A 16,240-nucleotide genomic window follows, 5' to 3' on the forward strand; every position below is an offset into this window, starting at 1 on the left:
AGGCTGGTTCTGTCCGTGTGACCACTAGTCACTAGTACAGACGGCAGTCCAGAACAGACTGGTTCTGTCCGTGTGACCACTAGTCACTAGTACAGAGGGCAGTCCAGAACAGGCTGGTTCTGTCCGTGTGACCACTAGTCACTAGTATAGACAGCAGTCCAGAACAGGCTGGTTCTGTCGGTGTGACCACTAGTCACTAGTACAGAGGGCAGTCCAGAACAGGCTGGTTCTGTCCGTGTGACCACTAGTCACTAGTACAGACAGCAGTCCAGAACAGGCTGGTTCTGTCCGTGTGACCACTAGTCACTAGTACAGAGGGCAGTCCAGAACAGGCTGGTTCTGTCCGTGTGACCACTAGTCACTAGTACAGACAGCAGTCCAGAACAGGCTGGTTCTGTCCGTGTGACCACTAGTCACTAGTACAGAGGGCAGTCCAGAACAGGCTGGTTCTGTCCGTGTGACCACTAGTCACTAGTACAGAGGGCAGTCCAGAACAGGCTGGTTCTGTCTGCATGATACTGTTACTATTACCTAAACTGAGGATCCAAAACACTCCAAGTGTTTTTCCATGTGTTCTGCATAGTCAGTAGTTCCTGACCAGAACCTCCGTCTTGGGGAGGAGAGGGTACCAGCACATTGAAGACACACTGCTGTGCAAAGGGCTCCTATTCAGACTCTTACCAGACTGTGGTGTGTGTGTGTGTGTGTGTGTGTAAGGTCACTCGGGGAGAATGGAGAGACTCTTACCTGACTTTGGGTTACAGAGCACCGGGGGGCTGCTACTGAGGGTGGGACTGCTGCTATAGTAACCACTGCTGCCACAGCTGCTGCTCATGCTGCTCCGACGGATACCCACTATCATCTTCATCTCTTTAGTAGGACTCACTGAGAGAGGAGACAGAGGAGAGAGAGACAACAGAGAGACGAGAGAGAGAGAGACGACAGAGAGAGAGAGACAGAGACAGAGAGAGACGAGAGAGAGAGAGAGAGAGAGAGAGAGAGAGAGAGAGAGAGAGAGAGAGGAGACAGAGACAGCGAGAGAGAGAGAGGTGACAGACAGCGAGAGAGAGTGACAGAGACGAGAGAGAGAGAGAGAGAGAGAGAGAGAGAGAGAGAGAGAGAGAGAGAGAGGACGTCCTTTATTCGTTAGCACATTTTTCCCCCTTGATGTAGTCAAAACAAATGTTGAAGGTCTGAGAGACTTTCACCATTTGTTTCTTTTCAGAGCGAACACTAATTATGTCCCAAATGGAACCCTTTTCTCTATACAGTGCACTACTTGGGACCAGAGCCTTATGGGTCCTAGTCAATAGTAGTGCACCAAAGAGAAAAGGACTGTGTAAAAGCAGTGTTGCTGTCGTCAGAGGTTTGTGTTGTTAGTTGTGAAAGGATGTGTAGGTGTATCTAATCAGTCTATAATGAAAGCACTCTTTATTGGTAAGGTCTATACTGCCTCCATAAAGCAGAACACCTCTAGACTGGTAAGGTCTATACTGCCTCCATAAAGCAGTACACCTCTAGACTGGTAAGGTCTATATTGCCTCCATAAAGCAGTACACCTCTAGACTGGTAAGGTCTATACTGCCTCCATAAAGCAGTACACCTCTAGACTGGTAAGGTCTATATTGCCTCCATAAAGCAGTACACCTCTAGACTGGTAAGGTCTATATTGCCTCCATAAAGCAGTACACCCCTATACTGGTAAGGTCTATACTGCCTCCATAAAGCAGTACACCTCTAGACTGGTAAGGTCTATATTGCCTCCATAAAGCAGTACACCCCTATACTGGTAAGGTCTATACTGCCTCCATAAAGCAGTACACCTCTAGACTGGTAAGGTCTATACTGCCTCCATAAAGCAGTACACCTCTAGACTGGTAAGGTCTATACTGCCTCCATAAAGCAGTACACCTCTAGACTGGTAAGGTCTATATTGCCTCCATAAAGCAGAACACCTCTAGACTGGTAAGGTCTATACTGCCTCCATAAAGCAGTACACCTCTAGACTGGTAAGGTCTATATTGCCTCCATAAAGCAGTACACCTCTAGACTGGTAAGGTCTATATTGCCTCCATAAAGCAGTACACCTCTAGACTGGTAAGGTCTATACTGCCTCCATAAAGCAGTACACCTCTAGACTGGTAAGGTCTATACTGCCTCCATAAAGCAGTACACCTCTAGACTGGTAAGGTCTATACTGCCTCCATAAAGCAGTACACCTCTAGACTGGTAAGGTCTATACTGCCTCCATAAAGCAGTACACCTCTAGACTGGTAAGGTCTATACTGCCTCCATAAAGCAGTACACCTCTAGACTGGTAAGGTCTATACTGCCTCCATAAAGCAGTACACCTCTAGACTGGTAAGGTCTATACTGCCTCCATAAAGCAGTACACCTCTAGACTGTGGCAGGTGGTTGGGCAAAGTCTAAAGAATGATGTCATTGTGGAATGTGCATCAGTGCTCTGCAATATCCTGCGGAACAGAGAGAACCCTGCGGAACAGAGAGAACCCTGCGGAACAGAGAGAACCCTGCGGAACAGAGAGAACCCTGCGGAACAGAGAGAACCCTGCGGAACAGAGAGAACCCTGCGGCACATAGAGAACCCTGCGGAACAGTGTTCATAGCATCATATGTTGTGCAGAAAACCCTCACATACAGATGTTTTTGTCAGGAACCAAAGCCAGCAGCAGGTATCACACAGCTGTAGGTTGTGGAGGGGCTGTTCCCTCGTTCCTTCCTCATTCCAGCAGCAGGTATCACACAGCTGTAGGTTGTGGAGGGGCTGTTCCCTCGTCCCTTCCTCATTCCAGCAGCAGGTATCACACAGCTGTAGGTTGTGGAGGGGCTGTTCCCTCGTTCCTTCCTCATTCCAGCAGCAGGTATCACACAGCTGTAGGTTGTGGAGGGGCTGTTCCCTCGTTCCTTCCTCATTCCAGCAGCAGGTATCACACAGCTGTAGGTTGTGGAGGGGCTGTTCCCTCGTTCCTTCCTCATTCCAGCAGCAGGTATCACACAGCTGTAGGTTGTGGAGGGGCTGTTCCCTCGTTCCTTCCTCATTCCAGCAGCAGGTATCACACAGCTGTAGGTTGTGGAGGGGCTGTTCCCTCGTTCCTTCCTCATTCCAGCAGCAGGTATCACACAGCTGTAGGTTGTGGAGGGGCTGTTCCCTCGTTCCTTCCTCATTCCAGCAGCAGGTATCACACAGCTGTAGGTTGTGGAGGGGCTGTTCCCTCGTTCCTTCCTCATTCCAGCAGCAGGTATCACACAGCTGTAGGTTGTGGAGGGGCTGTTCCCTCGTTCCTTCCTCATTCCAGCAGCAGGTATCACACAGCTGTAGGTTGTGGAGGGGCTGTTCCCTCGTTCCTTCCTCATTCCAGCAGCAGGTATCACACAGCTGTAGGTTGTGGAGGGGCTGTTCCCTCGTTCCTTCCTCATTCCAGCAGCAGGTATCACACAGCTGTAGGTTGTGGAGGGGCTGTTCCCTCGTTCCTTCCTCATTCCAGCAGCAGGTATCACACAGCTGTAGGTTGTGGAGGGGCTGTTCCCTCGTTCCTTCCTCATTCCAGCAGCAGGTATCACACAGCTGTAGGTTGTGGAGGGGCTGTTCCCTCGTTCCTTCCTCATTCCAGCAGCAGGTATCACACAGCTGTAGGTTGTGGAGGGGCTGTTCCCTCGTTCCTTCCTCATTCCAGCAGCAGGTATCACACAGCTGTAGGTTGTGGAGGGGCTGTTCCCTCGTTCCTTCCTCATTCCAGCAGCAGGTATCACACAGCTGTAGGTTGTGGAGGGGCTGTTCCCTCGTTCCTTCCTCATTCCAGCAGCAGGTATCACACAGCTGTAGGTTGTGGAGGGGCTGTTCCCTCGTTCCTTCCTCATTCCAGCAGCAGGTATCACACAGCTGTAGGTTGTGGAGGGGCTGTTCCCTCGTCCCTTCCTCATTCCAGCAGCAGGTATCACACAGCTGTAGGTTGTGGAGGGGCTGTTCCCTCGTTCCTTCCTCATTCCAGCAGCAGGTATCACACAGCTGTAGGTTGTGGAGGGGCTGTTCCCTCGTTCCTTCCTCATTCCAGCAGCAGGTATCACACAGCTGTAGGTTGTGGAGGGGCTGTTCCCTCGTTCCTTCCTCATTCCAGCAGCAGGTATCACACAGCTGTAGGTTGTGGAGGGGCTGTTCCCTCGTTCCTTCCTCATTCCAGCAGCAGGTATCACACAGCTGTAGGTTGTGGAGGGGCTGTTCCCTCGTTCCTTCCTCATTCCAGCAGCAGGTATCACACAGCTGTAGGTTGTGGAGGGGCTGTTCCCTCGTTCCTTCCTCATTCCAGCAGCAGGTATCACACAGCTGTAGGTTGTGGAGGGGCTGTTCCCTCGTTCCTTCCTCATTCCAGCAGCAGGTATCACACAGCTGTAGGTTGTGGAGGGGCTGTTCCCTCGTTCCTTCCTCATTCCAGCAGCAGGTATCACACAGCTGTAGGTTGTGGAGGAGCTGTTCCCTCGTTCCTTCCTCATTCCAGTGAATCTCAACGATAAGAGACAGAGCAGCTAACTGGAGCGCAGAGGAACTCACAGTAGTGCACTTTCCTCTGGAACCTTGGAAGATTCTATTTATTACGAGTCGGGAAGCGTTTGATATCATTGCATCGTCTGCCAGCTCCTGCTGAAGAGGATGTTAAAGGAACGTAGCGGACGAGGTTGTTCATTTAGCTGACGTCAGCTTCTCATTATGGGGCTTAAAACCTGCCTTCATCCATATACTATACAGCTCTCCCTCAGGTCCACAAACCTACTGACGGCCTTCATCCATATACTATACAGCTCTCCCTCAGGTCCACAAACCTACTGACTGCCTTCATCCATATACTATACAGCTCTCCCTCAGGTCCACAAACCTACTGACTGGCCTTCATCCATATACTATACAGCTCTCCCTCAGGTCCTCAAACCTACTGACTGGCCTTCATCCATATACTATACAGCTCTCCCTCAGGTCCAAACCTACTGACTGGCCTTCATCCATATACTATACAGCTCTCCCTCAGGTCCAAACCTACTGACTGGCCTTCATCCACATACTATACAGCTCTCCCTCAGGTCCAAACCTACTGACTGGCCTTCATCCACATACTATACAGCTCTCCCTCAGGTCCACAAACCTACTGATGGCCTTCATCCATATACTATACAGCTCTCCCTCAGGTCCACAAACCTACTGACTGCCTTCATCCATATACTATACAGCTCTCCCTCAGGTCCACAAACCTACTGACGGCCTTCATCCATATACTATACAGCTCTCCCTCAGGTCCACAAACCTACTGATGGCCTTCATCCATATACTATACAGCTCTCCCTCAGGTCCACAAACCTACTGCCTTCATCCATATACTATACAGCTCTCCCTCAGGTCCACAAACCTACCTTCATCCATATACTATACAGCTCTCCCTCAGGTCCACAAACCTACTGACTGCCTTCATCCATATACTATACAGCTCTCCCTCAGGTCCAAACCTACTGATGGCCTTCATCCATATACTATACAGCTCTCCCTCAGGTCCACAAACCTACTGATGGCCTTCATCCATATACTATACAGCTCTCCCTCAGGTCCACAAACCTACTGCCTTCATCCATATACTATACAGCTCTCCCTCAGGTCCACAAACCTACCTTCATCCATATACTATACAGCTCTCCCTCAGGTCCACAAACCTACTGATGGCCTTCATCCATATACTATACAGCTCTCCCTCAGGTCCACAAACCTACTGCCTTCATCCATATACTATACAGCTCTCCTTCAGGTCCACAAACCTACTGCCTTCATCCATATACTATACAGCTCTCCCTCAGGTCCACAAACCTACTGCCTTCATCCATATACTATACAGCTCTCCTTCGGTTCCACAAACCTACTGACTGCCTTCATCCATATACTATACAGCTCTCCTTCGGTTCCACAAACCTACTGACTGCCTTCATCCATATACTATACAGCTCTCCCTCAGGTCCACAAACCTACTGACTGCCTTCATCCATATACTATACAGCTCTCCCTCAGGTCCACAAACCTACTGACTTCATCCATATACTATACAGCTCTCCCTTAGGTCCACAAACCTACTGATGGCCTTCATCCATATACTATACAGCTCTCCCTCAGGTCCACAAACCTACTGATGGCCTTCATCCATATACTATACAGCTCTCCCTCAGGTCCACAAACCTACTGACTGCCTTCATCCATATACTATACAGCTCTCCCTCAGGTCCACAAACCTACCTTCATCCATATACTATACAGCTCTCCCTCAGGTCCACAAACCTACCTTCATCCATATACTATACAGCTCTCCCTCAGGTCCACAAACCTACTGATGGCCTTCATCCATATACTATACAGCTCTCCCTCAGGTCCACAAACCTACTGACTGCCTTCATCCATATACTATACAGCTCTCCCTCAGGTCCACAAACCTACTGATGGCCTTCATCCATATACTATACAGCTCTCCCTCAGGTCCACAAACCTACTGACTGCCTTCATCCATATACTATACAGCTCTCCCTCAGGTCCACAAACCTACTGACGGCCTTCATCCATATACTATACAGCTCTCCCTCAGGTCCAAACCTACTGACTGGCCTTCATCCATATACTATACAGCTCTCCCTCAGGTCCACAAACCTACTGACTGCCTTCATCCACATACTATACAGCTCTCCCTCAGGTCCACAAACCTACTGACTGCCTTCATCCATATACTATACAGCTCTCCCTCAGGTCCACAAACCTACTGACTGCCTTCATCCATATACTATACAGCTCTCCCTCAGGTCCACAAACCTACTGACTGCCTTCATCCATATACTATACAGCTCTCCCTCAGGTCCACAAACCTACCTTCATCCATATACTATACAGCTCTCCCTCAGGTCCACAAACCTGACTGCCTTCATCCATATACTATACAGCTCTCCCTCAGGTCCACAAACCTACCTTCATCCATATACTATACAGCTCTCCCTCAGGTCCACAAACCTACTGATGGCCTTCATCCACATACTATACAGCTCTCCCTCAGGTCCTCAAACCTACTGCCTTCATCCATATACTATACAGCTCTCCCTCAGGTCCACAAACCTACTGATGGCCTTCATCCACATACTATACAGCTCTCCCTCAGGTCCACAAACCTACCTTCATCCATATACTATACAGCTCTCCCTCAGGTCCACAAACCTACCTTCATCCATATACTATACAGCTCTCCCTCAGGTCCACAAACCTACTGACGGCCTTCATCCATATACTATACAGCTCTCCCTCAGGTCCACAAACCTACTGACTGGCCTTCATCCATATACTATACAGCTCTCCCTCAGGTCCACAAACCTACTGACGGCCTTCATCCATATACTATACAGCTCTCCCTCAGGTCCACAAACCCACTACCTTCATCCATATACTATACAGCTCTCCCTCAGGTCCACAAACCTACTGACTGCCTTCATCCATATACTATACAGCTCTCCCTCAGGTCCACAAACCTACTGATGGCCTTCATCCATATACTATACAGCTCTCCCTCAGGTCCACAAACCTACTGACTTCATCCATATACTATACAGCTCTCCCTCAGGTCCACAAACCTACTGATGGCCTTCATCCATATACTATACAGCTCTCCCTCAGGTCCACAAACCTACTGACTGCCTTCATCCATATACTATACAGCTCTCCCTCAGGTCCACAAACCTACTGCCTTCATCCATATACTATACAGCTCTCCTTCAGGTCCACAAACCTACTGACTGCCTTTATCCATATACTATACAGCTCTCCCTCAGGTCCACAAACCTACTGATGGCCTTCATCCATATACTATACAGCTCTCCCTCAGGTCCAAACCTACTGACGGCCTTCATCCACATACTATACAGCTCTCCCTCAGGTCCACAAACCTACCTTCATCCATATACTATACAGCTCTCCCTCAGGTCCACAAACCTACTGACTTCATCCATATACTATACAGCTCTCCCTCAGGTCCACAAACCTACCTTCATCCATATACTATACAGCTCTCCCTCAGGTCCTCAAACCTACCTTCATCCATATACTATACAGCTCTCCCTCAGGTCCACACACCTACTGACTGCCTTCATCCATATACTATACAGCTCTCCCTCAGGTCCACAAACCTACTACCTTCATCCATATACTATACAGCTCTCCCTCAGGTCCACAAACCTACTGACTTCATCCATATACTATACAGCTCTCCCTCAGGTCCACAAACCTACTGACTGCCTTCATCCATATACTATACAGCTCTCCCTCAGGTCCACAAACCTACTGATGGCCTTCATCCACATACTATACAGCTCTCCCTCAGGTCCACAAACCTACTGACTGCCTTCATCCATATACTATACAGCTCTCCCTCAGGTCCACAAACCTGACTGCCTTCATCCATATACTATACAGCTCTCCCTCAGGTCCACAAACCTACTGACTGGCCTTCATCCATATACTATACAGCTCTCCCTCAGGTCCACAAACCTACCTTCATCCATATACTATACAGCTCTCCCTCAGGTCCACAAACCTACTGACTGCCTTCATCCATATACTATACAGCTCTCCCTCAGGTCCACAAACCTACTGACGGCCTTCATCCATATACTATACAGCTCTCCCTCAGGTCCACAAACCTACTGATGGCCTTCATCCACATACTATACAGCTCTCCCTCAGGTCCACAAACCTACCTTCATCCATATACTATACAGCTCTCCCTCAGGTCCACAAACCTACTGATGGCCTTCATCCATATACTATACAGCTCTCCCTCAGGTCCACAAACCTACCTTCATCCATATACTATACAGCTCTCCCTCAGGTCCACAAACCTACCTTCATCCATATACTATACAGCTCTCCCTCAGGTCCACAAACCTACTGATGGTCCTTCATCCATATACTATACAGCTCTCCCTCAGGTCCACAAACCTACTGATGGCCTTCATCCATATACTATACAGCTCTCCCTCAGGTCCACAAACCTACTGATGGCCTTCATCCATATACTATACAGCTCTCCCTCAGGTCCACAAACCTACCTTCATCCATATACTATACAGCTCTCCCTCAGGTCCACAAACCTACTGACTGCCTTCATCCATATACTATACAGCTCTCCCTCAGGTCCACAAACCTGCCTTCATCCACATACTATACAGCTCTCCCTCAGGTCCACAAACCTACTGATGGCCTTCATCCATATACTATACAGCTCTCCCTCAGGTCCACAAACCTACTGACTGGCCTTCATCCATATACTATACAGCTCTCCCTCAGGTCCAAACCTACTGACTGCCTTCATCCATATACTATACAGCTCTCCCTCAGGTCCAAACCTACTGACTGCCTTCATCCATATACTATACAGCTCTCCCTCAGGTCCACAAACCTACTGACTGGCCTTCATCCATATACTATACAGCTCTCCCTCAGGTCCACAAACCTACTGATGGCCTTCATCCATATACTATACAGCTCTCCCTCAGGTCCACAAACCCACTACCTTCATCCATATACTATACAGCTCTCCCTCAGGTCCACAAACCTACTGACTGGCCTTCATCCATATACTATACAGCTCTCCCTCAGGTCCACAAACCTACTGACTGCCTTCATCCATATACTATACAGCTCTCCCTCAGGTCCAAACCTACTGCCTTCATCCATATACTATACAGCTCTCCCTCAGGTCCACAAACCTACTGACTGCCTTCATCCATATACTATACAGCTCTCCCTCAGGTCCACAAACCTACTGACTGCCTTCAGCTCTATACAGATTCAGCCCCAGTGTGACTGTAGATAGTGAGTAGGGAGTAGGGACTAAGGGTTATAGTGGGATTCAGCCCCAGTCTCACAGTAGATAGTGAGTAGGGAGTAGGGGCTAAGGGTTAAAGCGGGATTCAGCCCCAGTCTGACAGTAGATAGTGAGTAGAGAGTAGGGGCTAAGGGTTATAGTGGGATTCAGCCCCAGTCTGACTGTAGATAGTGAGTAGGGAGTAGAGAGTAGGGGCTAAGGGTTATAGTGGAATTCGGCCCCAGTCTGACAGTAGATAGTGAGTAGGGAGTAGGGAGTAGGGACTAAGGGTTATAGTGGGATTCGGCTCCAGTGTGACTGTAGATAGTGAGTAGGGAGTAGGGACTAAGGGTTATAGTGGGATTCGGCTCCAGTGTGACTGTAGATAGTGAGTAGGGAGTAGAGAGTAGGGGCTAAGGGTTATAGTGGAATTCGGCCCCAGTCTGACAGTAGATAGTGAGTAGAGAGTAGAGAGTAGGGACTAAGGGTTATAGTGGAATTCGGCCCCAGTCTGACAGTAGATAGTGAGTAGAGAGTAGAGAGTAGGGACTAAGGGTTATAGTGGGTTTCAGCCCCAGTCTGACTGTAGATGGTGTGGGTACAACAACTCCTGCTGTAAAAAGGGCTTTATAAAGACATTTGATTGCTAGACATTGAGGTTTACCAGACAGGAAGCTGGTGTTGCCTCCCTCCGGGTTCTGTTTGCGGAGACAGAAGGGGCTGTCGTGGCTCTCTGGGATGGTACGGCAGCGCTCGTTCAGCAGCTCCATCAGACGCCGTCTCCTTCTGAAGTTCAGTCTGAACTGGTATAGCAGCCCTCCATCCACAAAGTGCTGCTTGTTGGTCACTGTCAGGGAGAAACACACAACAAAACCACTGTTTAGGATCGGTTACTGTTTCATATGACCGACTGTAAATCCAAAGTGCTGCTTGTTGGTCACTGTCAGGGAGAAACACACAACAAAACCACTGTTTAGGATCGGTTACTGTTTCATATAACCGACTGTAAATCCCGTTAACTACAGTTACCGACTGTAAATCCAAAGTGCTGCTTGTTGGTCACTGTCAGGGAGAAACACACAACAAAACCACTGTTTAGGATCGGTTACTGTTTCATATGACCGACTGTAAATCCAAAGTGCTGCTTGTTGGTCACTGTCAGGGAGAAACACAGAACAAAACCACTGTTTAGGATCGGTTACTGTTTCATATGACCGACTGTAAATCCAAAGTGCTGCTTGTTGGTCACTGTCAGGGAGAAACACACAACAAAACCACTGTTTAGGATCGGTTACTGTTTCATATGACCGACTGTAAATCCAAAGTGCTGCTTGTTGGTCACTGTCAGGGAGAAACACACAACAAAACCACTGTTTAGGATCGGTTACTGTTTCATATGACCGACTGTAAATCCAAAGTGCTGCTTGTTGGTCACTGTCAGGGAGAAACACAGAACAAAACCACTGTTTAGGATCGGTTACTGTTTCATATGACCGACTGTAAATCCAAAGTGCTGCTTGTTGGTCACTGTCAGGGAGAAACACACAACAAAACCACTGTTTAGGATCGGTTACTGTTTCATATGACCGGCTGTAAATCCAAAGTGCTGCTTGTTGGTCACTGTCAGGGAGAAACACAGAACAAAACCACTGTTTAGGATCGGTTACTGTTTCATATGACCGACTGTAAATCCAAAGTGCTGCTTGTTGGTCACTGTCAGGGAGAAACACACAACAAAACCACTGTTTAGGATCGGTTACTGTTTCATATGACCGACTGTAAATCCAAAGTGCTGCTTGTTGGTCACTGTCAGGGAGAAACACACAACAAAACCACTGTTTAGGATCGGTTACTGTTTCATATGACCGACTGTAAATCCAAAGTGCTGCTTGTTGGTCACTGTCAGGGAGAAACACAGAACAAAACCACTGTTTAGGATCGGTTACTGTTTCATATGACCGACTGTAAATCCAAAGTGCTGCTTGTTGGTCACTGTCAGGGAGAAACACACAACAAAACCACTGTTTAGGATCGGTTACTGTTTCATATGACCGACTGTAAATCCAAAGTGCTGCTTGTTGGTCACTGTCAGGGAGAAACACAGAACAAAACCACTGTTTAGGATCGGTTACTGTTTCATATGACCGACTGTAAATCCAAAGTGCTGCTTGTTGGTCACTGTCAGGGAGAAACACACAACAAAACCACTGTTTAGGATCGGTTACTGTTTCATATGACCGACTGTAAATCCAAAGTGCTGCTTGTTGGTCACTGTCAGGGAGAAACACAGAACAAAACCACTGTTTAGGATCGGTTACTGTTTCATATAACCGACTGTAAATCCCGTTAACTACAGTTACCGACTGTAAATCCAAAGTGCTGCTTGTTGGTCACTGTCAGGGAGAAACACACAACAAAACCACTGTTTAGGATCGGTTACTGTTTCATATGACCGACTGTAAATCCAAAGTGCTGCTTGTTGGTCACTGTCAGGGAGAAACACACAACAAAACCACTGTTTAGGATCGGTTACTGTTTCATATGACCGACTGTAAATCGAAAGTGCTGCTTGTTGGTCACTGTCAGGGAGAAACACAGAACAAAACCACTGTTTAGGATCGGTTACTGTTTCATTTGACCGACTGTAAATCCAAAGTGCTGCTTGTTGGTCACTGTCAGGGAGAAACACACAACAAAACCATTGTTTAGGATCGGTTACTGTTTCATATGACCGACTGTAAATCCAAAGTGCTGCTTGTTGGTCACTGTCAGGGAGAAACACACAACAAAACCATTGTTTAGGATCGGTTACTGTTTCATATGACCGACTGTAAATCCAAAGTGCTGCTTGTTGGTCACTGTCAGGGAGAAACACACAACAAAACCACTGTTTAGGATCGGTTACTGTTTCATATAACCGACTGTAAATCCCGTTAACTACAGTTACCGACTGTAAATCCAAAGTGCTGCTTGTTGGTCACTGTCAGGGAGAAACACAGAACAAAACCACTGTTTAGGATCGGTTACTGTTTCATATGACCGACTGTAAATCCAAAGTGCTGCTTGTTGGTCACTGTCAGGGAGAAACACACAACAAAACCATTGTTTAGGATCGGTTACTGTTTCATATGACCGACTGTAAATCCAAAGTGCTGCTTGTTGGTCACTGTCAGGGAGAAACACACAACAAAACCATTGTTTAGGATCGGTTACTGTTTCATATGACCGACTGTAAATCCAAAGTGCTGCTTGTTGGTCACTGTCAGGGAGAAACACACAACAAAACCACTGTTTAGGATCGGTTACTGTTTCATATAACCGACTGTAAATCCCGTTAACTACAGTTACCGACTGTAAATCCAAAGTGCTGCTTGTTGGTCACTGTCAGGGAGAAACACACAACAAAACCATTGTTTAGGATCGGTTACTGTTTCATATGACCGACTGTAAATCCAAAGTGCTGCTTGTTGGTCACTGTCAGGGAGAAACACACAACAAAACCACTGTTTAGGATCGGTTACTGTTTCATATAACCGACTGTAAAACCCGTTAACTACAGTTACCGACTGTAAATCCCGTTAACTACTGTTACCGACTGTAAATCCAAAGTGCTGCTTGTTGGTCACTGTCAGGGAGAAACACACAACAAAACCATTGTTTAGGATCGGTTACTGTTTCATATAACCGACTGTAAATCCAAAGTGCTGCTTGTTGGTCACTGTCAGGGAGAAACACACAACAAAACCATTGTTTAGGATCGGTTACTGTTTCATATGACCGACTGTAAAACCCGTTAACTACAGTTACCGACTGTAAATCCCGTTAACTACAGTTAACTACTGTAAATCCCGGTAACTACAGTTACCGACTGTAAATCCCGTTAACTACTGTTACCGACTGTAAATCCAAAGTGCTGCTTGTTGGTCACTGTCAGGGAGAAACACACAACAAAACCATTGTTTAGGATCGGTTACTGTTTCATATGACCGACTGTAAAACCCGGTAACTACAGTTACCGACTGTAAATCCCGGTAACTACAGTTACCGACTGTAAATCCCGTTAACTACTGTTACCGACTGTAAATCCAAAGTGCTGCTTGTTGGTCACTGTCAGGGAGAAACACACAACAAAACCATTGTTTAGGATCGGTTACTGTTTCATATGACCGACTGTAAAACCCGTTAACTACAGTTACCGACTGTAAATCCCGTTAACTACTGTTACCGACTGTAAATCCAAAGTGCTGCTTGTTGGTCACTGTCAGGGAGAAACACACAACAAAACCATTGTTTAGGATCGGTTACTGTTTCATATGACCGACTGTAAAACCCGGTAACTACAGTTACCGACTGTAAATCCCGGTAACTACAGTTACCGACTGTAAATCCCGTTAACTACTGTTACCGACTGTAAATCCAAAGTGCTGCTTGTTGGTCACTGTCAGGGAGAAACACACAACAAAACCATTGTTTAGGATCGGTTACTGTTTCATATGACCGACTGTAAAACCCGGTAACTACAGTTACCGACTGTAAATCCCGGTAACTACAGTTACCGACTGTAAATCCCGTTAACTACAGTTACCGACTGTAAATCCCGTTAACTACAGTTACCGACTGTAAATCCCGTTAACGACTGTAAATCCCGTTAACTACAGTTACTGACTGTAAATCCCGGTAACTACAGTTACCGACTGTAAATCCCGTTAACTACAGTTACCGACTGTAAATCCCGTTAACTACAGTTACCGACTGTAAATCCCGTTACCGACTGTAAATCCCGGTAACTACAGTTACCGACTGTAAATCCCGTTAACTACTGTTACCGACTGTAAATCCAAAGTGCTGCTTGTTGGTCACTGTCAGGGAGAAACACACAACAAAACCATTGTTTAGGATCGGTTACTGTTTCATATGACCGACTGTAAAACCCGTTAACTACAGTTACCGACTGTAAATCCCGTTAACTACTGTTACCGACTGTAAATCCAAAGTGCTGCTTGTTGGTCACTGTCAGGGAGAAACACACAACAAAACCATTGTTTAGGATCGGTTACTGTTTCATATGACCGACTGTAAAACCCGGTAACTACAGTTACCGACTGTAAATCCCGGTAACTACAGTTACCGACTGTAAATCCCGTTAACTACTGTTACCGACTGTAAATCCAAAGTGCTGCTTGTTGGTCACTGTCAGGGAGAAACACACAACAAAACCATTGTTTAGGATCGGTTACTGTTTCATATGACCGACTGTAAAACCCGGTAACTACAGTTACCGACTGTAAATCCCGGTAACTACAGTTACCGACTGTAAATCCCGTTAACTACAGTTACCGACTGTAAATCCCGTTAACTACAGTTACCGACTGTAAATCCCGTTAACGACTGTAAATCCCGTTAACTACAGTTACTGACTGTAAATCCCGGTAACTACAGTTACCGACTGTAAATCCCGTTAACTACAGTTACCGACTGTAAATCCCGTTAACGACTGTAAATCCCGTTAACTACAGTTACCGACTGTAAATCCCGGTAACTACAGTTACCGACAGTAAATCACTGTAAATCCCGGTAACTACAGTAACTGACTGTAAATCCCGGTAACTACAGTAACTGACTGTAAATCCCGTTAACTACAGTAACCGACTGTAAATCCCGGTAACTACAGTTACTGACTGTAAATCCCGTTAACTACAGTTACCGACTGTAAATCCCGGTAACTACAGTTACCGACTGTAAATCACTGTAAATCCTGTTAACTACAGTTATTGACTGTAAATCCCGTTAACTATAGAACAGGAGGTAGTTCAGTTCTAAATCCTGTAACTCTTCAATTATTCCCATCAGACAGAACACCTCTGATGGTGCCTCCAATGCCAGTAATCAGCTAAGTCTCTTAGGGTTGGACACACACACACACTCTCCCTCTCTTAGCTTGGGCCGTCATTGTGCCAACCCTCACTTGGCTAACGCTCAGTACGGGGGAGGCTCTGAATGCCCCTTAAATCTCCAAATCCCTTGAAAGACATAAAACCAACTCTGACTGGCTATACGAATAAAGCCATCCAGGAATCAAAATCTGACTGTCACTTGTGTAACTAAGCCATAAAGCCGGCATAACTGTGCCAAGGGGTTAGAACTCAGGATTTAAAGGAACACTCCACCCAAAAACAATATTTTAGTATTTGTTTCATTCGTCCATTGCTGATATAGTCCCAAAATGTTTTGCATGTCAGCAAACAAGGTTCAAGATATATAGAAACTTTCAAAATACAGAAATCCAGCCGGTATGTTCTACTTCCTAGGTTGGTTATGGATGCACCGTGTGATGCTATAAAGCTGCTGCTGTGACT

General features: G+C 46.8%; 1 protein-coding gene across 5 annotated transcripts in view; it reads right to left on the bottom strand.

The window, feature by feature from the left end:
• LOC129856844 (DEP domain-containing mTOR-interacting protein-like) overlaps window positions 1–16,240 on the bottom strand; it is a 102,137-nt gene that overhangs the window by 46,694 nt on the left and 39,203 nt on the right. For all 5 annotated transcript variants that reach the window (XM_055924564.1, XM_055924563.1, XM_055924562.1 and 2 more), the window contains 2 exons: window positions 10,549–10,731; window positions 748–885 (listed from right to left, as the gene is read on the bottom strand). In XM_055924564.1, coding sequence (XP_055780539.1) covers window positions 748–885; window positions 10,549–10,731 — 321 coding nt within the window. The remainder of the gene's footprint in view (window positions 1–747; window positions 886–10,548; window positions 10,732–16,240) is intronic.

The sequence above is a fragment of the Salvelinus fontinalis genome, chromosome 6, assembly GCF_029448725.1.
Source record: "Salvelinus fontinalis isolate EN_2023a chromosome 6, ASM2944872v1, whole genome shotgun sequence".
In the NCBI taxonomy this organism is placed as follows: Eukaryota; Metazoa; Chordata; class Actinopteri; order Salmoniformes; family Salmonidae; genus Salvelinus; species Salvelinus fontinalis.